Consider the following 17421-nt stretch of genomic DNA (forward strand, 5'->3'; position numbering starts at 1 on the left):
AACAATATATGATCCATTTGTGTATTTGCAGTTGAAGTCTGATTGATTATTCTTTTGTGTTATTACTGCATAAAAAGCACTATGCTATTTGTTTTATTACCTCCACCAAGGAGCTTATGTTTTCAGTTCAGTTTGTTTGTGGGTTTGTCAAAAAAAAAAAATTCCGGCCTGCATATTCATAAAACTCCGTGGAAGAAGGATGAAGCACGGTTGAAGGGAAAGCCCATTGCATTTTGAAGTGGTTTGGCCTTGGCAGAGGTCTGCCATCTCTCAAGTGCCCTTTAGTGTTTAATGGTTCCCTGTGTTTGTCACAAAGCAAAGAAAACATTTCCGAAAAAGAGGAGAGGTGAATAAATCCAGTCAGGTACAAGAGATGAAGACGGATAAAGGAATGAAGAAGAGACAGAGGCAGAGAGGAAATGAACCTAAAGGGCAGACAATAAGAGACAGATAGAGTAACAAGAGCATTACGGGTGAGAGACAGGTAGAGAATGAAAGGGCAGACATACAGAAGGGCAGGAGAGCGAGACAGACAGCCAAAGTCACAAGTCTCTCCGGTCAGCTCTAATTGTAGAAACAAGGCAGAGGGCAGCGACACACATAGCACTCTGTTGTGGAAAAAGCACAGGGAGGGGGAGCGTCATGAGGCTGCGACACCAGCATTAAATGCTTTTTAAATACACGTGTGTGTATGTTAATGCACACATTATCATTGTCTGCTGCGCTATATGCTGCATTCATTCAATGTTCACACTTCAGTCCCACAAGCCAGCTGATTTAACAGTTCCAGATTGCCTGATAGCTAGAGGTGAGAGAAATAATCGATTCTACGATGCATCGCAATGTTTTATTGAACCATTCTGCAAAGAACTTTACACATTTTATATAAGAAATGTAGCAGATGATCTGCATCCTACAAATATGAATTGGTTTGAAAGATTTGACGGAAAGATTCTCAATATATTTAAATCAAAAATAGAGATGCATAGTGATGCATTGTTTAATAATCAAATGGTGAGGTGACTGACGAATACCACCGCTACTGATAGCAGGCATTGGCTTACAAGAGCTACAGTTATTGCTATTATCATTTTTGTTTCTTGCATGTTCTTTAAAGCATGACCCAAAGAAATAGGCAAGAATACCCCATGCATATTTAAACAAAACTATTAAAATGTGGAGAATACAGTTTGTTAGGTTAGTTTCCATGCTGCTGTTCAACCTCGACACAAGAGTCCGACAGAAATGAACAGAACATGAATTGAAGTATTAGAATGTCGCCTACACAGAACACTGAGATGAACAGATTTGATATACTGGAACAAAAGCACTTGACATCCACTTTTCTACAGTAGATGTAAACAAACACCTGTGGAAAACCGCATCTACCACATTCCCGCGCATCTTCAGGTTCTCTGCTGGTGGTTCCTTCTCAACGACAATGCCGTGACTCACTCGCTATAGTTCTCTGAATGATTTCCAGCAGGTCTTTGTACTCCTTTGTCTAATCCTGGGGCATAAATCAACAGCGTCTGTGTGGCTGAACCTGTCACATGGACTGTTTCAGACACACCCTGGAAGATATGATAACAAAAAAGGGAGAGGCAATCCCCGGCTTTCATTGAGCTCCAAACACAACACTGACGGTAAAAGTTGGACCAAGATCCTGCAGGCACACTTTCAGCGCAATGTCATATTCAAAATACACGACATCTGGACATTTTCAACAGGTCACTGAGGTATATCTTGGGTGAGTTTTACCCAAACTTTTACTAAAAAAATAAATATGAGAAAAATTAACAGAAACAAACATGGAGAATGTGCTCCAGAGAAAGAAAAAAAAAATCAGCTAACAATGTGAAGTAACGTGCAGAAAGACAGGTATTAGTGATAGTCCCCAGCCAGCCTTTTCCTGAATGCTCTTGATTCAACCCTTCTGACCAGCAGCCTCTAACCTTGGCATGTGACCATGCAACAGGTCTGTATGTCACCAATCAAAGCAGGTCATACTACCATTGCATGCCACGATATGCATTTCTAATCCGGTGTTCTTAGCGCGATGACTTTCAGGCCATTACTGTTATCACCTAAGTAGGTGGGATGTCTCAATGTTGTTCATCTGCTTCGGCACAGCTGGGGAGTGCAGAATAAACGGTCTATAACAGAACTGTTCTACGGACTCTCAAGCTAAAACGCAATCTCTGGATTTCTGTTTTTTCATCAAGCAAGTACGTGCAAAGCAAGTATGTGCCCAACATTACACTCAGCCTGAACTTGGACAAACATGTTTCTACCAGAAAGCAATGGTGAGACAAACACAGTAACCCTTAAAAAAATAAAGTAACTGCAGAATAATTGACATGAGGCACAGAGAAGATTACGCATTTGGATATTCTTCACTACATCACATAATAACAGCACAGTAGTGGTACAATGAGCCCTATAGCTTAAAAAGTGTTGAAGGGTGGAATAATAAACTGTCAAACAGCATTAGTGGTTTGAAATCACATGAGTCACAAAGTCTGGAAGCCAAATTAAAAACTCCCTGTCACTTTAAAAAAAAAATGTTATTAAGAATTTCCCTTTAACTAAATTCCTATCAAAGCATTCATCATAAAAAACAAAAGTGTGAAGCAAGTGTTTTAAATTGTGGGCGATGCAATAAAATGTCCCTCTAATAAGACTGAAAGGGTCATTAAAATAGATTTTTCTTTTAAGGAAATATAAGTAAAGCATGCAAAATGTGTAGGACATTAATCTCGTATGTAATACATGTTTTAAACATAACTGCAGTATTATCAAGTGGTACAAAGTGAACTCCCTTTCACTGAAGGAACGTGAGACAGTCGCTATTATGAAGCTGTCAGGGTCCTAAAAATAGCAGCAGGGAAACACGTGCACGGCTGCTCTCAGATCAGTTCAGCCGCCGTGCAACGAGTCCTTGAGGAAGACCAGAGGACTTTTTTTTATATAAATGAAGCACATAGAAAGCGGTTTAACGAGTGTAGAAAACAAAACGCACACGGTCGAAGAAACACACGGGATGACCGCAATTACACGATAATACCTGGGATCAATTACAAGCTGGGTTATGTAACCTTCCACACCAGATAACAGTGAGAGTCAATGCATTCTTTCAAACTGGACAAACTACATTTAAAGAAGATTAAAGTAACTTACATGCAGTTTGTGATTTGGTGAAGATGCAGATCCCAGTAATGATTTCCAATGCAGAAAAACTCTGTTAGTAGTTTTTGGTGGAGATGAGACCCTGACGTGTAGCGTGACAGATCTGCGGTCTGCAGAGCTCCAGGCCGGGGCCGGACTGTCACCGGAGAGGCCAGAGCCATACCGGGCCAAAAAAAAAAAAAATCCTCACAGGGAGTAAATATAGAAACCATTCAGGGTTCAACACACACACACACCCAGCTCCAGCAGTTTGTGAGTGGAGGCTGTCACCTGGTTTAAAAATAATAACCCCAACAAGTGAATGTTATCATCTGAGCTCAATCTGAAACGAAATAAATAAAAAAAAACAGACCAGCGACAAATAAGCCAATTTAAGCTAACCATGTCTGTAACCTAAAGTTAGCTAGCTAGGTGCCAACTCATGCTAGCTAGTAGCCAAACATTAGCTTACTGCGTTGAGGCAACTATCGTATACTGCCGTGCCATTTCTTTTATCTGACCGTTAAAAAAAAACATATCGTCCTTAATAGACGGTGTCGAGACTTGTAACGCTTTTTTTTTTTTTTTACCGAAATGTAGCCGCGGCTAACATAAGCTAGCTGCATTATCACGATATCCCTTCGCTAGCTAACTGAACTTTACTTAGCTTAACACTTTTGCGGATTTCTTTCCCGTCCACACGTTCTTAAAACATTCTAACGGCACAAAGCGACGTCGTTATTACGTAACTTCGTATTAATAACTATTCGACATCTTTCGCCCGTTCGCCGCAGAGGAAACGTTTGTGTCTGCGCAAGCGCGCCATCGTTTGGCGGGTTACTACGGAAGCGCATTGCATTCACTGGATAAAAAAAAATTAGACGCCTTATCTCGTAATTATGAGAAAAGATCTCGTAATTATGAGATCATGATCTCGTAATTATGAGAAAAGATATCGTAATTATGAGAAAAGATCTCGTAATTATGAGAAAAAATCTCGTAATTATGAGAAAACATCTCGTAATTATGAGATCAGGAATCCCAACGTCTTGAGATGCGTGCGCAGTGTTGACATACTGATATTGAAACCATCCTCATTTCCAGAAACCTCAAAATTTCCCAGTATCTCAAGCCGAGAAGGTGGTAATAGCAGATTAACTGCGATAGCGCCATCATTGCCACTGAGAGAGGACTATCTTTTATCTTTTCTCATAATTACGAGATCCTGATCTCATAATTACGAGATCTTTTCTCATAATTACGAGATCCTGATCTCATAATTACGAGATCTTTTCTCGTAATTACGAGATAAGGCGTCTAATTTTTTTTTTATCCAGTGAATGCAATGCGCTTCCGTAGTTACAAACCCATCACATTAAAATCAATAAGTAAACAGTGGCAAATATGAATACAGAGTTTCAAAAGACAGAAGACAAAGAAAAGGACACGTATCAAAAATGATGTCGTCAAACAGAGGCGGCATCAATCCTTTACCTTTAATTTCAGCCAGAAATGTTCACATAAAATGATGTCCACATTTGGTGTAAAACAAGAAAAATGTTCCAGCAAGATGTAAAGCATTACCAACACACAAACACAACACAAACAGTTCATTATGGAGCACATTTAAAACTACAAGTAGAAATAATGAGAAGGTAAAAAGAAACAACCCATCACTGTAAGAATTAATTTACCTGCTGAGATAAGTGTGCTTAGTACTACAAGACAGCACCAGAGGTCAGCATTACATCATGTTACTGCCGGGCAAAACCTCCAGGATCTCCCAGTGTTTGAAGCTTTGATTATATGAGAACAGCTGACACAACCGCCATGGTATTCTGTTTCACAATGTGACTTGGTCAAAAGCCCCAGAAAAAAAACTAGTAAGTGGACCTTGAGAGCATGGATGGATTACTGACCAGGCAAAGTGTCAGAGACACAAAAAGAATAAAAGAGACGCAAAACAATCACAAAGAGACACAAAACGACCACAATGAGACACAAAACAATCACAAAGAGACACAAAACAACCACAATGAGACAAAACAATCACAAAGAGACACAAAACAACCACAATGAGACAAAACAATCACAAAGAGACACAAAATAATCACAAAGAGACACAAAACAATCACAAAGAAACACAAAACAATCACAAAGAGGCACAAAACAATCACAAAGAGACACAAAACAACCACAAAGAGACACAAAACAACCACAATGAGATACAAAACAATCACAAAGAGACACAAAACAACCACAAAGAGACACAAAACGACCACAATGAGACACAAAACAATCACAAAGAGACACAAAATAATCACAAAGAGACACAAAACAATCACAAAGAAACACAAAACAATCACAAAGAGACACAAAACGACCACAAAGAGACACAAAACAATCACAAAGAGACACAAAACAACCACAATGAGACAAAACAATCACAAAGAGGCACAAAACAATCACAAAGAAACACAAAACAACCACAAAGTGACACAAAACAACCACAAAGTGACACAAAACAACCACAAAGTGACATAAAACAACCACAAAGTGACACAAAACAACCACAAAGAGACACAAAACAACCACAAAGTGACACAAAACAACCACAAAGTGACATAAAACAACCACAAAGAGACACAAAACAACCACAAAGAGACACAAAACAACCACAAAGTGACACAAAACAACCACAAAGTGACATAAAACAACCACAAAGAGACACAAAATAATCACAATGAGACACAAAATGACCAAAGTGAGTGAATAAATGTGGGATCAACAGCTCACTAAGACACCTCAGCCTTGCATAAGGGCAATGACACTGACCTCAGACCTGGAGCCGGTTCCAACTAGCCAGGATGACTCAAAGGAAGTAAAAGAATTCCCCTATAAAGGTTCATGAAGCATGATTACAAAAAACCCCTAAATGTTCAAAAGATTCTTTCATTCGAAAAGCCGCAAAAGAATTGCACAAAAGGCAGGAGTGTGTAAATTTAGGCTCAGAGCCACATTCATTCATTACATTCTCATTGTAATCACAGTTACACGCATCGTGTTATTCCACAGCCCTGCACACTGTTCAATAACAAGCCTCCAGATGGCTGATTGTCCCTGATAGCAGGGAGGAGACTATCTGGAGGGAGGGTCTATCTGAACATGTCCCAGACTCATCCTCCTTAAACGTTTCTAATCTAACTTTAATTGCTCGGCCTCAACTTCCAACATTACTTTTAAAGATTAATTTCCTGAAACTACTGGAGAGCAGGATCCCCAGGCTGCCCGCGGGGCCCTCAGACGACGGTAATTTCTCTGATGAGGTGCTTACTCACCCAAATCAATTATTCCTCTTCCTTCTCCCTTGTCCTCCTCCCCCTCCTGTCATTGTCTCCTGCGAGGACTGACGCATGCTTTTTTTTTTTTTTTTTTGTCTCTTAAGTGAAGCTTTACCGTGCCTGCAAGACACATCATGAGTAATTGACAGCTTTCTCTCTCTGCATGTGTGTGTGTGATGGAAATGTCACTAAAAAGTGGGAGACAAAAGTGGCAGAATAAGGCGAAGAGTTGGGGTGATGTCACGGCGGTCTGCATGTGAGGACAGGAGTCGGAGTCTCTCTGCCGAGCCGGCTAATTGAGCTTGGATGATTGAGCAGACGCTCAGGTAGGAGCTGTGTTTGAGAGCGTTATCCCTCTCTCTCTCTCTCTCTCTCTCTCTCTCCTGTGGACGACTGGGAACAAAAGAGTAGAGTCTTTTTTCCCCCTTAATCGAGCTAATGGAGTGGGAAACGAGCCGGTGGGTGAACGGAGATGGGCAGCGACAGGTAGAAGGGCCTCCAGGGGATTCAGGGAGTCTGGGAGGGAGAGGGAGGGAGGGAGGGAGGGAGGGAGAGAGAGAGAGAGAGAGAGAGAGGTGAGGACTTCAGGCTGATTGGCAGGACCCTGGATGATAAAAACCAGCTCCTGCTGTCTCATCCATGAGCAGGTGGTGCAGGTCTGAGGAAAATCCAGTGGTTCAGGTCTGAGGAGAATACAGTGGTTCAGGTCTGAGGAGAATACAGTGGTTCAGGTCTGAGGAGAATACAGTAGTTCAGGTCTGAGGAGAATCCAGTGGTTCAGGTCTGAGGAGAATACAGTGGTTCAGGTCTGAGGAGAATCCAGTGGTTCAGGTCTGAGGAGAATACAGTGGTTCAGGTCTGAGGAGAATACAGTAGTTCAGGTCTGAGGAGACAGACTGATCCTGCAGGCCTGTGTGTGTGTGTGTGTGTGTTTTAGTGTGTATTGAGTCACAGCCGAGATGATCCTGCAGGGGAAGAAGTCACAATGGTGAGTGAGTTCAGCTTTACTGCTTTATATATGTGTGTATACATATATAATATATAATATAATATACTGTATATATATTACACAATTTCATAAACAGGCTTGATACTTTAGTTTTAATGCATTTGAGGGGAATTGTCCATTTTTTTCCTTATTAATATTCAGTCTTGTAGAAATGTCCTTCATAGGGATACATTTACTTGATAAGTTGAGTACATTTCACTTTTACTTCAGTAAAGAAGTTGAGTAAGTATGTGTACAAATGTAGTAAAGCAAAATGTAATGTAACAAATGTAATACAAAAAGGATTTTTCAAAATTGACAGTCACAAGAAAAACGAGTTATTGACTGCATTATAACAATTGTGGTTAAAAGTAATATCATATAGGATGTCTTGAGGGACACTTTTTTTTTTTTTTTTTACACCTGATGATTAAAACTCAGAAATCCCCCCCTCCCCCCAGGAGAGCTGGTCTGGTGCTGCTCCTGCTCTGCGTCTCCCTCCGCCGGGTGTCGGCCATCAACCTGCGGCGCTTCATCGGCTGTGCCGTGCGGGAGTTCACCTTCCAGGCTAAGAAGCCCGGCTGCGGAGGCCTGCAGGTCACCACCGACGCCTGCTGGGGGCGCTGTGAGACCTGGGAGGTGAGCAGGCAGCTCTACTGTACACACAGAGAGGAGGGGGGAGGAGGGAGGAGGAGGAGGAGGGTGACATAAGCAAAGATGACAACTTTACACAAGAGGCGTTCGTTCGCCGGTCGGAGGGTCAGACACACAGAGAGACAGACAGGCAGACGGGTGAGACAAGTGCTGTGATAGTACAGATATGGATGATGACATTCCCCCACGGAGAAAATGTGTTGTTTGGCTTTGCTCCCACCACGGGGAGGTCAGAGGTCAGAGCGAGGTCTGCATGCTGGACCATGGAGCAGATAGACAGACACATCAGAGCAGATAGACAGGCAACGTTCAGGGTTATACCGGCAGGAGGACGGGAGCGCTGAGATCGAGTTAACGACCGGGGGAAGCGGCGTGGAATTCAGCAGAGATTGAAGTGACGGCGGCGGTTTCCTTAACGATGCTTCAAGTGCATAAACGACACAATTGGATTTCAGAAGTCGCCGCGTCGTGATTGCAGCAGCAACAACACTGGAAAGAGAAAAAAAAGAAATGCTGTGAAAATCTCAGGTTTCATCTGGTTCATTGTATTCAGTGACAGGAGGCATTAGAGAGCTCATGACTCTGCCTCTGGTTTATTATTGCAGTGTAGCAGGAGGCCGGAGCTCTGCTTTGTGCGTCTGGATCTCCTCGGGGAGGACACTCATCTGTCCTCCACAGGGAGATCACAATGCAGCGGAGGGAGGCGGCGTCTCGCTGTAGGACAGACAGTTAGGGGGGTCGGGGGTCCAGCTCCAGGATCTTACACCCTCACCTTCAACGACGACAAACACATGACGAGAAGCTTTGCAGGGGTTTGCAAATCCGCTGTGCAAATTAAGAGCTAAAAATCAGACAAAAAAAAGAAGTCTAATAAGGTGGATTTTTTTATATCAGGTTACTGTGACATGAGATTTATTGCTGGAAAAGAGACTTTCAAAGTTACTGTAGGCTGTTGTTTATATAATTTTTCTTTCTCTTGAAATGTTGTATGATGATTTTATACATAAATAATAATAATAAAAAAGAAAAGGTGTCGCTTATTACCTTTTTAAACTCGGTATTGTTTAGTTTCCTTTAGATTTATACACTGAAACAAATAATAATTAAATAAAAAATGATAAGTTCAAAACAAATATTCATAAAAACACTTCAAATACCTCCGTTTTATAATTGTAAATCATCTTATTTTTAAAAATATATTAAAGTCCCAGTGAAACGTTAGTTAGTCTTTATCTTCTGTACTGGCATAAACTCCCAGTGTAACTGAATACACACACACACACACACACACACACACACACACACACACACACACACACACACACACACACACACACACACACACACCTCCCTTATTGCTAAAAGTTGCAGTTTGATTGATTCATGGATGTTGGCCATCATAGTTCTCTCACGAGAAGTTTCAGTTGTTTGTAATCGGCAACCTCGCCACTAGATGGCGCCAAAATCCTCCACGCTGACCCGCTGAAAGATGCAGATTGATTGATTGATTGGTGGTGATGTTATTGGTTGAAATCGGTTGGTAGCTTACATAAGTACAAGTCATATTTTGTTTGGAAGGAATGACTCAATTTTGACATAAAAATATAAAGAAATGAATTTCTAGTAATTTGCATTTTGCATTTGCATTATGAGATGTGAACTTGCACATTTTAATTTCAAAACTATTCTACAAATTAACTTCAGCTGTCTTTGAAAACACATTCAGACTCACTTTAATTGGGAAGAATCTTTTTTCACTTTGTGCATTAATTGTACATTAGTTTTTGAATCCATCAGATCTCTAAATGTGAGAGAAACTACGTTCATTCGTTAATCAGCTCTTCTCTAATAGCTCTTCTGCAGCAGGCAGACTGGATTAGTGATTGTTTTGCATGTATTTCCATGTATGTATGTTATGTATGGAAGCAGAAAACCCCTGTGCATGAGTGTGCAGTGATATGATGCACAGACACAATGCAGAGGGCGGCGTATGAATATTGACAGTCGTTGGAGTAATGAGCTGCAAAGAGCCAACTAGCTGTAAAATGACATAAACAATGCAGCTTCTGCATGTTTCATGAGACAGGAAATGTTCATTAGGACACGAGCACGACCCAATAAACCCGAGCACCGCAATAAATATCACATTCAGAAGGTTTCACCGCAATCCCACATATCGATGGAAACATTAACGATGTGCTATTTATAGCAAACGCGGCAAAATTACCTTCATTGTTATTTAGGAATTGACTGATTTAGGTTGTTGGCGCTTTGCAACAGCATCAATAAGTTATAAAGGCCCGAAGAATAGATCCAAGTAGAATTGACACAGTCAATAATAAACTTTTCATTATTATTCCTTTGTTTAAGGTCTTTTACACCACCTGAAATCATTATTATCATTATTATTCCTTTGTTCAGGGTCTTTTACACCACCTGAAATCATTATTATCATTATTATTCCTTTGTTCAGGGTCTTTTACACCACCTGAAATCATTATTATCATTATTATTCCTTTGTTCAGGGTCTTTTACACCACCTGAAATCATTATTATCATTATTATTCCTTTGTTCAGGGTCTTTTACACCACCTGTAATCATTATTAACCCTCTGTGTTGGTACTAACAGAAGCCGGTCCTGGATCCGCCCTTCATCGAGTCCTACCAGCGGGTTTGCACCTACAACGAGACCCGTCTGGTCTCCGTGAAGCTGCCCAACTGTCTGCCCAACGTGGACCCCACCTTCACCTACCCCGTCGCCCTGAGGTGCGACTGTGGCGTCTGTCTGACCAGCACCACCGAGTGTATCACGTCTGTCTGACCAGCACCACCTGTCTGTCTGACCAGCAGAGAAAATACACTTTTTTTTAAAAGATTACTAGATAGAGTACATTTTTAATTCAACTCTTTTCTTGGAGGGTTTTAATATTTTGTATACAAGTACAAAATGTGTTTTGTTTTTTTATAATGATATACATATAAACTTTAAATATGAGATTCACATGGAGGGTGAGACGTTTGTTGGAACAAAAAAACAAACAAATGTTTTTTCTTGTAATATGACAGATTTTTTTTTGGAGGAAAGACACCTAAAAGCGAACCAACATTAAGAATTAAAAAATATAATTATCCTTCTCCTGGCTAATGAATACGAGGTTTATGTACTTTTTGTTGTTTCGAGTATAAACAGTGAATGACAGTGAAAGCAAAATGACTTTATTAGTTACTTTCACTTTCACCCTTTTTGCGTTGTTCATACTTCATACATGCAAAACCTGCTTTTTGGCCTTGTCTTTCTAATTTTAAATGGCATTTGTCATGGCAGTCATTTTTTATAATTATAAATATATATATATATATATATATATATATATATATATATATATATATAATCCCTCTATGATTCTCCCCACACTGGTCCCCAGGGAGGTCAGAGGTCACGGCCCTGAAGCTTGTAGGGATTCAGTATTCTGCTTAAATGCCAAAGCAAGATATCTTTGATATGATTTTAAAGTCTAATCTTTCCACCTGTGACATCTTCCACGGATTCATTAGCATCTGTTCTTGTTAAAGCGTGACATTAAAACTACAGCGGCTGCCATGTTTGACATAATTGATAATTAGTCTCTCGGAGAACAATCAGTTGTCGATGGGCGCCTCAGCATGTGACCCGTAGACTCGTTAGCGCGCTTAATTAACTGAGTCTGCACACCCACGGTTCCCATGGAGAACGGGTTCTAGACTCCTCCCACCAGAACCAGCCCTCCCCGGGTCTCCCTCTGGCTCCGCTAGTCTTTATGCTTGAGCTGCAAACGTCTGGGTGGCTGTTCTCTATCATTGGGGCTCCTGATTTCCTGTACTTTTCACCAAAATAAAAAAACAAAAAACAAAACAAAAGTCCTGAGATGTGTTTATTTTCAATATAATTCCCCCCCCCACCTTTTACTGAAAGCAATATCTGAGCACAAGAGGACATTGTTTACTATAAAATATTCGAATCAAGTCTCAAATCAACAAAGTTTTGTCTTAAACAGAAAGCAATACGTGGGGAGCTCATGCGTCCGGGTCGTGTGTGTGTCCGTCCGTCTGTCCACAGATAATCTCACATACTGCTGCACCCATCAGCCTGATATTTTCTCTGCTCATTCATGGATCCAGGACCTCTCAGATTATTTTTAATACCGTCATTGACTGCTGACTCCTCAACAAATAAATCCTTGTTTTTGTTATATGTGCTGCCATCTTTGCAGTAAGGGAGCTTCTTCATCGTTTAAAGTGACAGTCACAAACCTTTAGAGTAACGAAGGTCAGCAAATATGATTTTGTGTTTAACTAAACAATCAGATCTGTCTCTTTGGGGGTTCGGGCACTTTCAGCTGCACCTTTTTTTCAAGTCGTGAGGTTATTCTAATGAGCCTCATGGGAATATTTCATTTAACATTTAATCACTACATCAATATATTTTATATCACATTCTCGGCCTTTCAGTGAGTTAATGTGGTTATAGAGGTCGACTGAACAAATATGATCAGAGGATTGAACCCGTGACCTTCCGGCACCCGACCGGCGGGTTCGCCCCCAAATGACAACGTCTTATCGTCCCCGAGTGACAGCGAGTCAATCAGGCGATCATTAGCCGCCATCGATCCGGCTCCACTTTAGGAGGCTTAAACCGGCACGCTGGTACTTTCCTGGTCTCAGGTCAATTTCAACACGGTGAAAAAAACACCCATTAGTGTACAGAACCTCATTGATTTTTAGTCTATTTAAAAAAACAGAAAGTTTGAAAGTCAACTGAAGCTGTGCATCAATACTAAAACACCTAGAAGCTACCGTTAGGTCCACTTTACTCCTGTGCTTGTAAATGTAGATTTAAAAAAAGTTTCTTTCTCTGCTGATTTCTGTCTGAATCGGTGTTTAATGCTAACACAGTGTGGCGGCGGTGCGACCTCCCACTGCTGCAGCAGCGCTGTTGTTTGATCTCCTGCAGAGGAAGTGGGAGCGCTGTGACCCCTGCCGCCACCGCCACCGTCGCCGCCGTTTAAAACTCTTTCCTCCCCCCTGTGTCTCCGATTGATTTAATTTATAACTGTTACCTTTTGCATGTTTGGTTTTATAGTTCATAACATATTTTTATTTTCCTCTTTAGTGCATGTTTGTCGTAATGAACCAATTTCTCTTTTTATTAACTCTGAATGTGAAATGTGCAAACTAACTATAGACGCCGACAAACAGATGAAAGCAGTGAGAAAATCCAATAACTTCTTCCGACTCGCTTCAAAGCCAATAAGGGAAATTATTGCTTTCCATGATTCCACGACTGAAAAAAAAGAAAAGAAAAAAGAAAAAAATTGCTGCGTGTAGATTTTGCTGCCAGCGAGAGTGAGTTCATCAATCAACCTTCACCCACGCCGCCTCCTTCACATTACACGCCAACGGCAATAAAGGCGATAACGATCAAAAGGCAGCACCCTCGGGGGAAATCTCCCCCCAACAGAGCCCCCCCCCCTCCCCAGTGACTGTATGGCTGGTTCCTGTCAGGCTGTTTCAGGGCCGGTGGAGGGGAAGTTACCCTCAACCTGCACTTTAGTGAGAGAGAGTAGGGCTAACCCTGATTTTAGTGACCTGGACTCCTAGCAGGAGAATACTCGTCTCTGATTGGCCCGAGAGGTGTGAAGTGTGTTTATTATTTCAGGCGTGTAAAAACTATATGATGTCTATTTTCACTGCAGAAAACTGCTGGTTAAGGTAAGTTTAGTTTGATGACCAACAACAATAAAAATAATATGTTCCTATTCTATTCTAGAAATAAACAGTGTATATATATATATATATATATATATATATATATAATTCTTTAAATATATTAATATTATTCATTTTTAATATATATTATATATTATAGTTATTTCATATATATATATAATATATTTTATTATTTTTTTAATATATTATATTATATATATTATTATTTTTAAAATATATATTATGTATATATTGTTTTTATTTACATATATATTATATTATTTATAATTATTTTCCATATATATTATATGTATTATCCTTTTTAAATATATATTATATTATATATAATTATTTTTTTCCCACATGCAAACAAATGGGTGAAGAAGAGTCAATCACAGAGTTAAATGTAAAAATATGAAGGAAAAAGATTAGTTTTGAGCAAATAAATGAAATGAATGTAAATAGAAGCTCATTCAGTGTGAATAAAAATCTCTGTGATGAGTCACGGCGACTCCCAGAGGAGGTCATGAATCTCAGTTAGGAACCTGGTGTCATGTTTTCACTAAGAGCCTCCCTCCCCTCCCTCCCCCTCACAACGGAGGGAGGAAGTAGTAATGTCAGGAATGATTAGGTCGTCGGGGGTCGTCGGAGCGACTCTCCGTCAGGGTTGTTGAAGATAACGGAGGTCTCCTGAGAGCCGGCGGTCCAGACGAGCGACCTCCTTCTAACCTCTATTTCCTCCTTAAACGCCTCCTCAGCTCTCACACACACACCAATGTGTGTTTACTGCAGGATACAATAATAATAATCATCCTGCAGTTTGTGGCCATTTTTGTCATTTTATCGGCTGACATGTTTTACTTTGTCAGACTCTTGTTTGCTTCCTGCTACAGGGAGACAAACTCGAGAGTAAAAACGATTAAATTAGCGAAATCTATTTCTATAGTGCACGTTTCAACAGCACCATATGGACCACCTTCTTTTACATTTTTACATTTTTTATGCGAGCGTTGCGGCTGTACCATCCGGTCCGTATCCTGGCAACAACAGCCGTTTCACAGATCTTACCTCATCCTTTCTGGTCCCTGAAGTTTCCTCCGGATGTTTCAGGATTTTGATTGTTTCCCTGCAAGTGAGACCAACCAACTGCAATAATCCCGCCGGTGGACTGAAGCCGGATCCATGAGGACTCACAGGAACTCTTCTGCTTCATTGGACGAAAACAGTTGTTGGTGTTTAGTGGCCGATTGTAATCAGTCATTGCTCAGTCTCAGGTTTCTCAGATGTGCTGAAAACAAACAAATGTAAAGCAGACTTCTGTCGTTAATCTTTCATCATGATATACAGTTCTGACTGATCATCTCAACACTAACTCTCTCCCATGATCGTCCATGTGAGGTGAGTCATCATGTGAATCTGCACACAGAGAACACAGAGAAAAAATAACAAATTTAAACGTGGCCTTGAAAAAGGTTCCGCTCAAACGTTTGATTTCTGCATTTCGTGGAGCGTGTAGAATGTGGCGCCATCTAGTGGCACAGATGCAGATTGCAACCAACTGAAACTTCTCCTGGGTGCCAAAGTGCAGCGGATGTGAAAATGTGAAAACGGGAAAAAGTGCTCAACTGTACTTATTTGAAGCCTCTCCATCCTATGTGCAACGCCGAAAACCTTTTTAAATTCTGGGTCCATTTATACGAATCACAAGATTTACATTTAGTCAGACTGTGTTGAAATGTATTTAGTTTTAAATTTATATCATATCGCCTGTAGAAATCAGGCGGCAAATTTAATAAAATTATGAAGTCAAATTAATCTCCAAATGTCTTGAATGTAAGGAATTTTATGTCCAAAGTCGACCGATATATTTTTAGTATTCTGAAACCGTAATTTCCAGTTCCAGTTATTCGGCTTCGAATCGAGCGATAAATTCCTGAGTGAAACCTCCTCACAGACGGAGACACGGGATCAACACTAAAAAGGAAACTCTCCTGCAGTAAATGGGCTTCAAAAGCACTTTTCATCATCGCCAATTAAATGTGTTTTTGCAGGAGAGCCGGCCGGCCGGCTGGCGTCCCCAGCTGACGGCTGTCAGTTCGGCTCGGGGAGCGTTTGAGGCGACTCTAATGGGGACGAGCTCCGTCTCGGCTTCACCGGTCCAGGCGGAGCTGCAGGTAATTCTGCTGTCTGCTGCTAATTGGCTGCGAAGATCCAGACCCCAAAAAACGATCCCCGATGTCAGAGAAGCGCCCGATTGGATTAGTTTGCAATAAAAAGGTACGCTGACAAGAAAATTGGCATTTTTGTGATTGAAACAAAAACACAAACTAAAGCAACACTCAAAGTCCTGCACACGTCCAAACCGTCAAAGTACCTTAGTGAGATTCTGTGGCGTTAAACAGGAGATTATGACTCTGATCCTCTTAGAAGAAGCTGCAGCCTGTAATATCAATTCTGGTCACAGTGACAGAAAGATGGAAGAGGAGAGATTTAGAGGAGGAGGAATCGCCCGAGGAGAGGCAGAACAATGAAGAACGCCAACGAGGGATCCACAAAGGAAAGAGTCCAAAAAAGTTTGGTTTGATGGACCTTGTTGTTTAGATCACAGTCTCTGGTTCCTCCACATAGTCTGGTCTGGTCTCTGGACTAATGTGAGCTACTATCTAGACCTCTGGGGGACCACAGACAGTCTCTGGTTCCTCCACATAGTCTGGTCTGGTCTCTGGACTAATGTGAGCTACTATCTAGACCTCTGGGGGACCACAGACAGTCTCTGGTTCCTCCATAGTCTGGTCTGGTCTCTGGACTAATGTGAGGTACTATCTAGACCTCTGGGGGACCACAGACAGTCTCTGGTTTATCCATAGTCTGGTCTGGACTCTGGACTAATGTGAGGTACTATCTAGACCTCTGGGGGACCACAGACAGTCTCTGGTTCCTCCATAGTCTGGTCTGGTCTCTGGACTAATGTGAGCTACTATCTAGACCTCTGGGGGACCACAGACAGTCTCTGGTCTGGTCTCTGGACTACTTCCAGGCAGCTGAACAGGAAGAAGATAAAGCGTGTTATTTCCCTGCTCCCTGTTCTTTGTGCCGTTTCAGATCAATAAGGGTAATTGATTACTGAATGCCCCTTTCGGAGTGAAGAGGAGGATGTTTCTGAAACACAAAGAGACAAAGACAGACAGGAAGCCCAGAGAGAGAGAGAGAGAGAGAGAGCGAGGGCGAGCGAGTATCCCAGACGGCTGTTTATTAATCCGACACTACAGTTTAGATGTGCAACTGTAAAACAATACATGAGTCAGTGTGGGATCTCAGTGCTGCTCTGTCGCCGCGGTAACAAAACAGTAGAAATAAAGATAGAGTATAAAGAGAACATTCCAGTAGAAAATAGAGAGAGAAGCCCCGCCCCCAAAGGGTCCCGTGTATTAAAATCATCCAAACAACTTTTTAAGGAGTGAAATCTGAGCTGATGAGGAAAAAAAGATGATTTTTACAGAAAACCATTACATTAAAAAGAATGA

At 41.2% G+C, this 17421-nt stretch overlaps 2 protein-coding genes across 3 annotated transcripts in view; one reads left to right on the top strand and one right to left on the bottom strand.

Moving 5' to 3' along the window:
• Positions 1-3197, bottom strand: part of syne2b (spectrin repeat containing, nuclear envelope 2b) — a 138137-nt gene extending 134940 nt beyond the window's left edge. Inside the window, exon 1 of the mRNA XM_084013806.1 lies at positions 3181-3197. The gene's annotated coding sequence lies outside the window, so the exon portion shown is untranslated. The remainder of the gene's footprint in view (positions 1-3180) is intronic.
• Positions 1647-11078, top strand: gphb5 (glycoprotein hormone subunit beta 5). Of its 2 annotated transcripts, XM_084013808.1 has the most exons (5): positions 1647-1750; positions 6706-6835; positions 7447-7497; positions 7959-8136; positions 10782-11078. In XM_084013808.1, the coding sequence occupies exons 3-5, from the start codon at positions 7469-7471 to the stop codon at positions 10971-10973; spliced, it is 399 nt and encodes a 132-aa protein (XP_083869934.1). In that variant the 5' UTR covers positions 1647-1750; positions 6706-6835; positions 7447-7468; the 3' UTR covers positions 10974-11078. The 2 variants fall into 2 exon arrangements, with proteins under 2 accessions (XP_083869934.1, XP_083869933.1); XM_084013807.1 differs by lacking the exon at positions 1647-1750 and having other exon boundaries at positions 5270-6835.
• Positions 11079-17421: the final 6343 nt, after the last annotated feature.

Source organism: Eutrigla gurnardus (assembly GCF_963514095.1).
Source record: "Eutrigla gurnardus genome assembly, chromosome: 7".
NCBI lineage: Eukaryota > Metazoa > Chordata > Actinopteri > Perciformes > Triglidae > Eutrigla > Eutrigla gurnardus.

What these genes read in the sequence shown, in the direction of transcription:
- gphb5 (XM_084013808.1), top strand. Translation starts at nt 7,469, where the DNA reads ATGATCCTGCAGGGGAAGAAGTCACAATG. An exon ending in CAGGGGAAGAAGTCACAATG is followed by an intron (nt 7,498 to 7,958) that starts GTGAGTGAGTTC and finishes CCCTCCCCCCAG; the next exon opens with GAGAGCTGGTCTGGTGCTGC. An exon ending in GGCGCTGTGAGACCTGGGAG is followed by an intron (nt 8,137 to 10,781) that starts GTGAGCAGGCAG and finishes TGGTACTAACAG; the next exon opens with AAGCCGGTCCTGGATCCGCC.